At 46.4% G+C, this 12645-nt stretch overlaps 1 protein-coding gene across 1 annotated transcript in view; it reads left to right on the top strand.

Annotated features, from left to right (window-relative positions):
* LOC109878204 (voltage-dependent calcium channel subunit alpha-2/delta-2-like) overlaps window positions 1–12645 on the top strand; it is a 274608-nt gene that overhangs the window by 142054 nt on the left and 119909 nt on the right. Inside the window, 1 exon segment of the mRNA XM_031785639.1 lies at window positions 5205–5249. Coding sequence (XP_031641499.1) covers window positions 5205–5249 — 45 coding nt within the window.

Here is a 12645-nt window from a genome sequence, read left to right as displayed (position 1 = left end):
GACCCAATCCAATGGAGGATGGTGGTATGGTGGAGGACGCGTTCCTCCATTGATGGAAGGGGGATGGGTGGCAGCTGCTCCTGCTGACTCCATTCTCTCTGTCATCTGGTCCATCGCAGACCCAATCCAATGGAGGATGGTGGTATGGTGGAGGACGCGTTCCTCCATTGATGGAAGGGGGGTGGCTGCTGCTCCTGCTGACTCCATTCTCTCCATCATCTGGTCCATCGCTGACCCAATCCAATGGAGGATGGTGGTATGGTGGAGGACGCGTTCCTCCATTGATGGAAGGGGGGTGGCCGCTGCTCCTGCTGACTCCATTCTCTCCATCATCTGGTCCATCGCTGACCCAATCCAATGGAGGATGGTGGTATGATGGAGGACGCGCTCCTCCATTGATGGAAGGGGGGTGGCCGCTGCTCCTGCTGACTCCATTCTTGTGGTGTGGGCTTCTGTAACGCTCTTGGGCGTAGTGGGTGCGGAGTCAGGCGCAGGAGGCAGAAGGTACAGAAATAGTGCTTTATTTACGCACAGGACAATCGTACGGGCCAAGCTACTGGGTGCACATACACGATCGCCCGAAACCAGGACTTAACAAGTCCGGAGGAAAACCCAAAAGTGAGACGCACTACCACACAATAACACAGTTCGAAAAACAAGCCTGCACAAAGAGCAGGCGGGCCTACCGGCTTAAATAACCCAACTAAAAATCCTAAACAAGAGACAGGTGTAACTAATAAGACAAAACCAACAGACAAGGAAAAGGGATCGGTGGCAGCTAGTAGACCGGTGACGACGACCGCCGAGCCACCCGAACAGGAAGAGGAGCCACCTTCAGTAGGAGTCGTGACACAATGCTTTGTTTTGTTGTTTCTACTTGTCATATGATCATTTGAAAAACAATCTTCCATATACAATTACAATTATTAATTTGAGCCAGTTTGCTACAGTAGGAAACAAGAAATATTAATTATTATGTGGATTACAATTAATGGACATTTTTTTAAGGGTTGATACATTTTTCATTAGGGCAAATCGAGTCTGAAATTACACAAAGTGGAAATGACAAACTTTAGAAGCCTTTAGAAGATTGAATTGCTCAGCAACAAAAGAGTGATTAAATTAAGACCCTAAAATCTGTAGATATATAATTATTTAATAGTCATTCATTAGAGTAATTGATAGTGGGTGACAAATAGATAAGAAAAAGGATAGAGAGCCAGTCAGAGTGACACAGTTCAGACAGGAAGCAGCAACAGAAACCAAAAGACAGATAGACAGACATGGTGAGAAAACACAAAAAAGTCACACTATAATCTAGAGCAGAGGGGACTGTTTCTATAGCAACAGTGGGCACCTAACCTGCAGCTGCACTGTATTCACTCAATCTGAAATTGGGTGTGAATGCTGCCTGGTATTGAGGGGAGAGAGATGGGGAAGAGAGAATGCTGCCTGGTATTGAGGGGAGAGAGATGGGGAAGAGAGAATGCTGCCTGGTATTGAGGGGAGAGAGATGGGGAAGAGAGAATGCTGCCTGGTATTGAGGGGAGAGAGATGGGGAAGAGAGAATGCTGCCTGGTATTGAGGGGAGAGAGATGGGGAAGAGAGAATGCTGCCTGGTATTGAGGGGAGAGAGATGGGGAAGAGAGAATGCTGCCTGGTATTGAGGGGAAGAGAGAATGCTGCCTGGTATTGAGGGGAGAGATGGGGAAGGAGAATGCTGCCTGGTATTGAGGGGAGAGAGATGGGGAAGGGAGAAGGCTGCCTGGTATTGAGGGGAGAGATGGGGAAGGAGAATGCTGCCTGGTATTGAGGGGAGAGAGATGGGGAAGAGAGAATGCTGCCTGGTATTGAGGGGAGAGAGATGGGGAAGGGAGAAGGCTGCCTGGTATTGAGGGAGAGAGATGGGGAAGGGAGAAGGCTGCCTGGTATTGAGGGAGAGAGATGGGGAAGGAGAATGCTGCCTGGTATTGAGGAAGAGAGATGGGGAAGGGCGAAAAGGCAGGGAGAGCGGAGAGGAGGAGGAGAGGTTGGGGAGAGGGAGCAGACAACTGAGATAAGGGTAAAGAGACTGAGGAGTGGGGAAGAGATGCTGTGAGAGCGTGATGCATTGCTGGCGTGCCATTCTATGAGTGTGTGCCGTGTGCTTGTGCTTGTGTGTGTGTGTGTGTGTGCCGTGTGCTCTTGCTTGTGTGTGTGTGTGTGTATGTTTAGCTGGTAGTTGTGATGAGAGATGGTAGTGTGCTTTATTAGATGTGTTTAACCTAGGCCCTGGGCCCTAAGAGACCAAGGACCAGCCAGCCTAGGGGGATCTGAGGGACCACAGATAGGGTGCCTCGCCATGTAGCCTCTGTTTGTGTGTGTGCCCTTACATAAAAACATTACATGTGAAAAGAACACTTGAAAAAACACAATTTCCGGACACGTGTGAACAAATCATGTGAAATTTAACACGAAAAATACACTACCGTTCAAAAGTTTGGGGTCACTTAGAAATGTCCTTGTTTTTGAAAGGAACGCCATTTGTCCATTGAAATAACAGGCCAGCATCCCGGAGTCGCCTCTTCACTGTTGACGTTGAGACTGGTGTTTTGCGGGTACTGTTTAATGAAGCTGCCAGTTCTTAAACTGGACACTCTAATGTACTTGTCCTCTTGCTCAGTTGTGCACCGGGGCCTCCCACTCCTCTTTCTATTCTGGTTAGAGACAGTTTGCGCTGTTCTATGAAGGGAGTAGTACACAGCGTTGTACGAGATCTTCAGTTTCCTGGCAATTTCTTACATGGAATAGCCTTCATTTGTCAGAACAAGAATAGATCGACGAGTTTCAGAAGGAAGTTATTTGTTTTCGGCCATTATGAGCCTGTAATCGAACCCACAAATGCTGTTGCTCCAGATACTCAACTAGTCTAAAGAAGGCCAGTTTTATTGCTTCTTTAAATCAGGATAACAGTTTTCAGCTGTGCTAATATAATTGCAAAAGGGTTTTCTAATGATCAATTAGCCTTTTAAAATGATAAACTTGGATTAGCTAACGCAACATGTCTTTGGACACAGGGGTGATGGTTGCTAATAATGGGCCTCTGTACGCCAATATAGATATTCCATTAAAAATCTGCCATTTCCAGCTACAATAGTAATTTACAACATTAACAATGTCTACACTGTATTTCTGATCAATTTGATGTTATTTTAATGGACAAAAAATGAAGGAAATTTCAAAGTAATCCCAAACTTTTGAACGGTAGTATATACATGAGTTAGACACGTGCCGCATTTAAAATACATTTTCACATGTGAACAAATCGCATGTGAAAAATGTCACCTGGGAAAAACAGACACGTGCATCAGACGTGGTTTTCGGACACGTGTGAAGTCACATGTGAAACTGCAAATTTGACATGTTTCTTTTTCCATACCCACCACCCTTATGTACCGTCTATAAGTGTCTTCCTGTTTACATCCCTCAACTACCCTTCCCCCCCCTTTCCACATCTTCTCTCCTTGTCCCACTGTCTATCCAGATCATGCATGGCTGCTGTGTAGAGAGAGGAGGCAGAGTGTTCTGGTACTGGAGGATAACGAGCATCGGTCTGAAGGGAGAGGACTCTGCTTCTCTGCTTCCCCGTCCGGAGGCCCCCCTAGGCAAGGCCCTGCCTCATGTTAAGTGTCAATAGGAGTTTGGGTCAGGCTGCGTCTGTCCGTCTGTCTGTGTGGGTTGTTTGGGGCTGAGCTGAGCCGTGGTTAGCTGATGACTGACTCCCTGATTAGTGCTGGAGGCCAGCCCGGGTCCTGGTCACGGACACATTGACACTGGACTGTCTCAGGGAGAGATAGAGACAGTGAGAGAGAGACAGTTAGAGAGAGAAACAGTGAGAGAGAGAGAGAGAGAGAGAGAGAGAGACAGTGTGAGAGAGAGAGAGAGAGAGAGACAGTGTGAGAGAGAGAGAGAGAGAGAGAGCGAGAGAGCGAGAGACAGTGTGAGAGAGAGAGAGACAGTGTGAGAGAGAGAGAGAGAGAGAGAGAGAGAGAGACAGTGTGAGAGAGAGAGAGAGAGAGAGAGAGACAGTGTGAGAGAGAGAGAGAGAGAGAGAGAGAGAGACAGTGTGAGAGAGAGAGAGAGAGAGTGAGAGACAGTGTGAGAGAGAGAGAGAGAGAGAGAGAGTGAGAGACAGTGTGAGAGAGAGAGAGAGAGAGTGAGAGACAGTGTGAGAGAGAGAGAGAGAGAGTGAGTGAGACAGTGTGAGAGAGAGAGAGAGAGAGACAGTGAGACAGTGTGAGAGAGAGAGACAGTGAGACAGTGTGAGAGAGAGAGAGAGAGAGACAGTGAGACAGTGTGAGAGAGAGAGAGAGAGAGACAGTGAGACAGTGTGAGAGAGAGAGAGAGAGAGAGAGAGAGAGAGAGAGAGAGGTGTGTGTGTGTGTGTGTGTGTGTGTGTGTGTGTGAAGGGCTCCCTCAGCCTCTCCTCTCCTCTGCTGTCAGAGAATGAGCAGAGCTCCTCCACAGCGGGAGAAGCAGTCACTCCAGTGCCCTTGAGAGCGTGTCCTCATCCAGGCTCCCTCCCAATGATATTGAGGCGGGCCCAGACTTATGCCGCACCGTGCCGCACGCAGCCCTGGCGAGGAGGTGGGGGTCGGAGGGAGGGGGCAAGCTCTGGGCTGGGGAGCGTGGGGGTTGTGGGCTTTGTAGGCGTACAGGGAACGCTGCAATGAACTTGGCTTCTGTCCTGTTCTCTGTCTTTTCTTTCTCCTCTGAGATGAGAGGCGCTATTTACCATGAACTCAACAGACAATAAGCAGTGGATGAGAGCTCTAGGGAGCAATGCTAGCTCATTCCACTCTATATACTCATCCTAAATCCAGCTAACAACCACTGCACCATAGTAAATCATGCCATACATACAGCATAGCACTATATTTCCTATTATAATAAATACCACGTTACAACACTACTAGATTGCATCCTGTACTGCATTAGAACACAGCACGTCTCAGAAACACATTCCACAAAGTTCCATTCCACAAACTTTCATCACACTACCTCCCCAGTGTTCTGTGATGCTGATTATATTCTCATGCTGTCTAGTGTGTCTGAATATAACCTTGATATCTTCATACAGCTACACCAGCAGAAGAGCCTAATGGATATAGTCACTGCTATATCTTCTCTCATCACCTGTCTTTTCACCTTTCTTTTCCGCGCAGGAGAGCGACATGGAGTACTATGATTCGAAAGCGGAATCAGACTATGTGAGTACAGTGGTGTGTGTCCTCCCAGTCCTGCCCATCCTGCTCCCCTGTACGTCTTGTTGTCCCACTGGTCACAGGCCTCCAGGCTGTCTGTGTGTGTTAGTACGCTGCCGACACTGTGGCTATGAGTGTGTGTGACAGGCCTGGGGCCAGCACCATGCATGTGACCAAGCTCCCACTAACTGTCCTCCCAAGAGATTCAATCAACCATGATGTACCTACCTACCTAACCCCAAACCCTGAAGTACTTACCTACCTAACCCCAAACCCTGAATGACTTACCTACACTCTTAGAAAAAAGGGTTCCCAAAAGGTTCTTCGGCTGTCCCCATAGGATAACTCTTTTTGGTTCCAAATATAACCCTTTTTGGTTCCAGGGTTTCGTGTAGAACCATCTGGGGAAAGTGTTCTATGTGGAACAAAAAAAGTGTTCTTCAAAGTGTTCTCCTATGGGGACAGCCAAATAACCCTTAAAGGTTCTCGATAGCACCTTTTTTTCTAAGAGTGTACCTAACCCCAAACCCTGAAGTAACTACCTACCTAACCCCAAACCCTGAAGGACCTACATACCTACCTACCTAACCACAAACATTGAAGGACCTACATACCTATCCCCAAACCCTGAAAGACCTACCCAACCCCAAACCCTGAAGGACCTTCCTAAACCCAAACCCTGAAGAACCTAACTACCTACCTACCTAACCCCAAACCCTGAAGGACCTAACTGCCTACCTACCTAGCTACCTAACCCTGAAGGACCTAACTGCCTACCTACCTAGCTACCTAACCCTGAAGGACCTACCTACCTAACCCCAAATCCTGAAGGACTTACCTACCTAACCCCAAACCCTGAAGGACTTACCTACCTAACCCCAAACCCTGAAGGACTTACCTACCTAACCCCAAACCCTGAAGGACTTACCTACCTAACCCCAAACCCTGAAGGACTTACCTACCTAACCCCAAACCCAGAAGACATACCTACCTAACCACAAACCCTGAAGGATTTACCTACCTAACCCCAAACCCTGAAGGATTTACCTACCTAACCCCAAACCCTGAAGGATTTACCTACCTAACCCCAAACCCTGAAGAACCTACCTACCTAACCACAAACCCTGAAGACATACCTACCTAACCACAAACCCTGAAGACATACCTACCTAACCACAAACCCTGAAGACATACCTACCTAACCATAAACCCTGAAGGACCTACCTACCTAACCGCAAACCCTGAAGTACTTACCTACCTAACCCCAAACCCTGAAGGACCTACCTAACCCCAACTGCACATAACCCCCACCTGTCAAACCTTAAAGTACCCTCACCCCAACTGTCGAGTACCTAATATCAAATCTAATTTCAAATCAAATTTATTTATATAGCCCTTCGTACATCAGCTGATATCTCAAAGTGCTGTACAGAAACCCAGCCTAAAACCCCAAACAGCAAGCAATGCAGGTGTAGAAGCACGGTGGCTAGGAAAAACTCCCTAGAAAGGCCAATACCTAGGAAGAAACCTAGAGAGGAACCAGGCTATGTGGGGTGGCCAGTCCTCTTCTGGCTGTGCCGGGTGGAGATTATAACAGAACATGGCCAAGATGTTCAAATGTTCATAAATGACCAGCATGGTCGAATAATAATAAGGCAGAACAGTTGAAACTAGAGCAGCAGCACAGTCAGGTGGAAGTTGAAACTGGAGCAGCAGCATGGCCAGGTGGACTGGGGACAGCAAGGAGTCATCATGTCAGGTAGTCCTGGGGCATGGTCCTAGGGCTCAGGTCCTCCGAGAGAGAGAAAGAAAGAGAGAAGGAGAGAATTAGAGAACGCACACTTAGATTCACACAGGACACCGAATAGGACAGGAGAAGTACTCAAGATATAACAAACTGACCCCAGCCCCCCGACACATAAACTACTGCAGCATAAATACTGGAGGCTGAGACAGGAGGGGTCAGGAGACACTGTGGCCCCATCCGAGGACACCCCCGGACAGGGCCAAACAGGAAGGATATAACCCCACCCACTTTGCCAAAGCACAGCCCCCACACCACTAGAGGGATATCTTCAACCACCAACTTACCTCAATTTCTTAACCCTATGAAGCCCTCGTGAACTTGCCGAACTAACTATCTAAAACTGAAGTACCTAACCCTACCAATCTACTGAGTATTTTAAACCCTAAAACTGAAGTACCTAACCCTACCAATCTACTGAGTATTTTAAACCCTACAACTGAAGTACCTAACCCTACCAATCTACTGAGTATTTTAAACCCTACAACTGAAGTACCTAACCCTACCAATCTACTGAGTATTTTAAACCCTAAAACTGAAGTACCTAACCCTACCAATCTACTGAGTATTTTAAACCCTAAAACTGAAGTACCTAACCCTACCAATCTACTGAGTATTTTAAACCCTACAACTGAAGTACCTAACCCTACCAATCTACTGAGTATTTTAAACCCTAAAACTGAAGTACCTAACCCTACCAATCTACTGAGTATTTTAAACCCTAAAACTGAAGTACCTAACCCTACCAATCTACTGAGTATTTTAAACCCTAAAGGTCTTCTGTGCATGTGACAGCGACTGCAGCTCCTACTTTCCTCCCAGGATAGGAAAAACCCTGGAGTACATACAACTGTGGACGTCAGCAGCACTCTCTGTGGGTTTTACCTCAACCAATGCCCCAATAAATAACCAAGGAACACCCAAACACAAGACAGGATAGTAGGCCTAGACTATACCAAACATACAGTTGAAGTCGGAAGTTTACATACACTTACGTTGGAGTCATTAAAACAAATTTTTCAACAACTCCAAAGAAATTATTGTTAACAAACTATAGTTTTGACAAGTCGGTTAGAACATCTACTTTGTGCATGACACAAGTAATTTTTCCAGCAATTGTTTACAGACAGATTATTTCACTTATATTTCACTGTATTACAATTCCAGTGGGTCAGACATTTACATACATTAAGTTGACTGTGCCTTTAAACATCTTGGAAAATTCCAGAAAAGGATGTCATGGCTTTAGAAGCTTCTGATGGGCTAATTGACATAATTTCAGTTAATTGGAGGTGTACATGTGGATGTATTTCAAGGACTACCTTCAAACTCAGTGTCTCTTGACTTGACATCATGGTAAAATCAACAGAAATCAGCCAAGACCCCAGAAAAAAAATTGTAGACCTGGTTCATCCTTGGGAGCAATTTGGGAGCAATTTCCTTGGGGAATTTCCAAACACCTGAAGGTACCACGTTCATCTGTACAAATAGTACGCAAGTATAAACACCATGGGACCACGCAGCCGTCATACCGCTCAGGAAGGAGACGCGTTCTGTCTTCCTAAAGATGATGATACTTTGGCGCAAAAAGTGAAAATCAATCCCAGAACAACAGCAAAGGACCTTGTGAAGATGCTGGAGGAAACATATACTAAAGTATCTATATCCACAGTAAAACGAGTCCTATATCAACAGCAAGGAAGAAGCCACTGCTCCAAAACCGCCATAAAAAAAGGAGGCTTGCAAGCTGAAGAACACCATCCCAACCGTGAAGCATGGGGGTGGCAGCATCATGTTGTGGGGGTGCTTCGCTGCAGGAGGGACCGGTGCACTTCACAAAATAGATGGCATCATGAGGGGGGATATTATGTGGATATATTGAAGCAACATCTCAATCTCATCAGGAAGTTAAAGCTTGGTCGCAAATGGGTCTTCCAAATGGACAATGACCTCAAGACATCTGTCAGGAAGTTAAAGCTTGGTAGCATACTTCCAAAGTTGTGGCAAAATGGCTTAAGGACAATAAGGTCAAGGTATTGGAGTGGCCATCACAAAGCCCTGACCTCAATCCCATAGAAGATTTGTGGGCAGAACTGAAAAAGTGTGTGAGAGCAAGGAGGCCTACAAACCAGACTCAGTTACACCAGCTCTGTCAGGAGGAATAGGCCAACATTCACCCAACTTATTGTGGGAAGCTTATGGAAGGCTACCCAAAACATTTGACCCAAGTTAAACTATTTAAAATAAATGCTACCAAATACTAATTGAGTGTATGTAAACTTCTGACCCACTGGGAATGTGATGAAAGAAATAAAAGCCTAAATAAATCATTTTCTCTACTATTATTCTGACATTTCACATTCTTAAAATGAAGTGGTGATCCTAACTGACCTAAGACAGGGAATTTTTACTAGGATTAAATGTCAGGAGTTGTGAAAAACTGAGTTTAAATGTATTTGGCTAAGGTACATGTAAACTTGCGACTTCAACTGTACATGGCTGTATAGTAACTATCGAGACTTCATGTAACGTCGCTATTATTATGAGTCATCTATAGATCCACCTGCTGAGGCCACAATCCTCTGTAGAAGGCATTTTATTTTTATTTAGCTAGGCAAGTCAGTTAAGAGCAAATTCTTATTTACAATGACGGTCTACCCTGGCCAAACCCCGGCCAATTGTGTGCCACCCTATGGGACTCCCAATCACGGCCGGTTGTGATACAGCCTGGAATCAGACCAGGGTCTATAGTGACGCCTCTCGGGAGCCCTATGCAGGGTGTCCTGACAATGCCTTAGTCTGTCACTGGTCTGGGAACAGTTATTAGTCCTTCCAGAAGATGTAAAGGTCACAGTGACTCACCACTCCTCTTTGTGCTACCAAGCCACCTGATTAATAGGCTACCAGTATCAAATGCATGAATTCCCTACATTGTCCGAGCACAAAAGGAAGGAAGGAATGAATAAGGAGGGAGAGACAGAGGAGAGAGAGAGTGATAGAGAGAGATGAAGGAGAGAGAGAAAGATGAAGGAGACAGAGAGAGACGGAGGAGAGTAATGGTGGGACAGAGAGAGAAAAAAGAAAAAGATGGAGATAGAGAAATATGTGGACGGACAGAGAGAAGAGCTAGCTATGTTATAAATCACGGTGTGATTTTCATGGTGTGCGGAGGCAGCCCTCCTGTGATTAATGACACAGCACTTTAAGGCCTGTCAACACGTCTAATTGGAGGACATCGGTCATCATTAAAATGGTACTGCTGAGGCCAAGCCCCTGACAAAACCCATGGCGCACCACAGCATACCGCTAAAGGTCACCCCACCTCCATTGTGTCCAGAACCAAGTGACTGGTTATGAAGAGGTAAGTGAGGGAGCTTTTGGAGGAGTGTTTAGTTTCTCCAGCATCCTCTATCCTTTGCCCTCTCCCACTGCTTCCTACTTCTTTTCCACCCTACTATTCCTTCACCTCCATCACCACCCTGTGTCATGTCACTGGTCCACAGTGTTTACTCTCTCCAACTGACCCTTACTCCTGTACCCTCCCTCTAACTTAACCTCTGTCCTGTCTTCTCCGTCCCTCCTCTCCCCATGTCTGTTCATTCAATCATCCCTTTCTCTCCCGGGTTGTAGTGCGTCCCTCCACCCCTCCAGTATAAACACTCCATAATTAGAATGTTCGCCAGATGTTCTGGACTCCATATCGCTCACAGCTTTGAATTGATGGCCTTTGTGGCACCCGTATCCCACAGTACCCTTGGGAACGTAAGTGAGTACCACCACAGTTCTGCCTGCCCAAAAGGTGACACTGTCTGTGTCCTCCATCTCCGGTTCTCTGTGTCCAGGCGTAAAAACAGCATATAGCGGCTATTCATTTTTTAAAGGAATATTCCACAGTAGTATGTGTGGAGGAAGCATTGGATGGGATTGCTTAGTAGTGGGATGAATAACACCTCATGTTAAAACTATCTTGAGGTCTAGCCTACTAGTCTTGCCCTTATCCTTACCAAACTCTAGCTGCTTATAGGCAAGGTGAACGAGGACAATTGTATGGTTAAACAGTACAAATACGACCTGCGCAGATTGATCAAGATGATGAGACACACACGTATAGGGACAAAGTGAAGGAGCAATTCAGCTGGTCAGGCACGAGGCGTATGTGTCAGGGGCTTCTAACGATCACAGATTACAAAAAGAAAGCCAGTCACGTTGCGAACACCAACGCCGCGCTACCGGACAAGCTAAACACCTTTTTCTCACGCTTCAAGCATTACGTCTCTGTGCTGCAGAGGTGAACCCCTGACGATAACAAGGGCCACATGCTTACAGTCTCCACGGAGGACATATGTAAGTCATTCAAACGTGTTAACCCTCGCAAGGCTGCCGGCCCAGACGGCTTCTCTAGCCATGCCCTCAGAGCATGTGTGTGCAGACCAGTGTTTTCTGACATTTTCTCTCTAGCTCAGGCAGTTGTTCCCTCCTGCTTCAAGATATCCACTATCATCCCCGTGCCCAATAAAGGGAAAGTAACTGAACTGCATGATTACCAACACCTAGCACTCACTTCCGTCATCATGAAGTGCTTTGAGAGGCTAGTCAAAGTCTATATCACCTCCTACCTCCCCGACACACTCGACCCTCTCCAATTCGCTTACCGCCCCAGACAGATCCAAGGACAATGCAATTGCCATTGCACTGCACACTGCCCTCACCCACCTGAACGAAAGGAATGCATTTGTGAGGATGCTGTTCACTGACTACAGCTCGGCCTTCAATACCATAGTGTCGTCTTAGGTCACCACAAAGCTCACCACAAAGCTCACGGCCCTGGGACTGAACTCATCCTTTCACCACCCCCAGGTGGTGAAAGTAGGCAACGTCATCTCCTCCACACTGATCTTCAACAAGTCCCCTCTGTAAACCCACGACTGCATGGCCTCACACAGTTCCAACTTCATCATCAAGTTTGCTGAGACACCACAGTAGTAGGTAGACCTGATTACCAACTACGACGAGACGGCCTACAAAGAGGAGGTAGGCACTCTGACGGCGGGGTGCCAGGTAAATAACCTCTCCCTCAGCATCAGCAAAACAAAGGAGCTGATTGTGGAATTCAGGAGGAGCCAGGTTGGGCACTCCCCCATCCTCATCAACGGAGCCGCAGTGGAGAAAATTCCAAAAAATCTCTGAGAAGCTGGAATGGTCAAACCACACGGACTCCATGGTGTAGAAGGCATGACAGAGACTCTTCAACCTCGACTCTTCAACACCAGTTGTTTCCCCCCCCCCCCCCACACCTTTATTTAACCAGGAAGGCTAGTTGAGAACAAGTTCTCATTTACAATTGCGACTTGGCCAAGATAAAGCAAAGCAGTTCGACACATAAAACAACACAGAGTTACACATGGAGTAAAACAAACATACAGGTAATAATACAGTAGAAACAAGTCTACATACGATGTGAGCAATTGAGGTGAGATAAGTGAGGTAAAGGCAAAAAAAGGCCATTGTGGTAAAGTAAATACAATATAGCAAGTAAAACACTGGAATGGTAGATTTGCAGTGGAAGAATGTGCAAAGTAGAAATAAAAATAATGGGGT

The sequence above is a fragment of the Oncorhynchus kisutch genome, linkage group LG1 (genome assembly GCF_002021735.2).
Source record: "Oncorhynchus kisutch isolate 150728-3 linkage group LG1, Okis_V2, whole genome shotgun sequence".
Classification (NCBI taxonomy): Eukaryota; Metazoa; Chordata; class Actinopteri; order Salmoniformes; family Salmonidae; genus Oncorhynchus; species Oncorhynchus kisutch.
The sequence above is the reverse complement of the archived record's forward strand: the minus strand, read 5'-3'. Positions and strand labels throughout refer to the sequence as shown.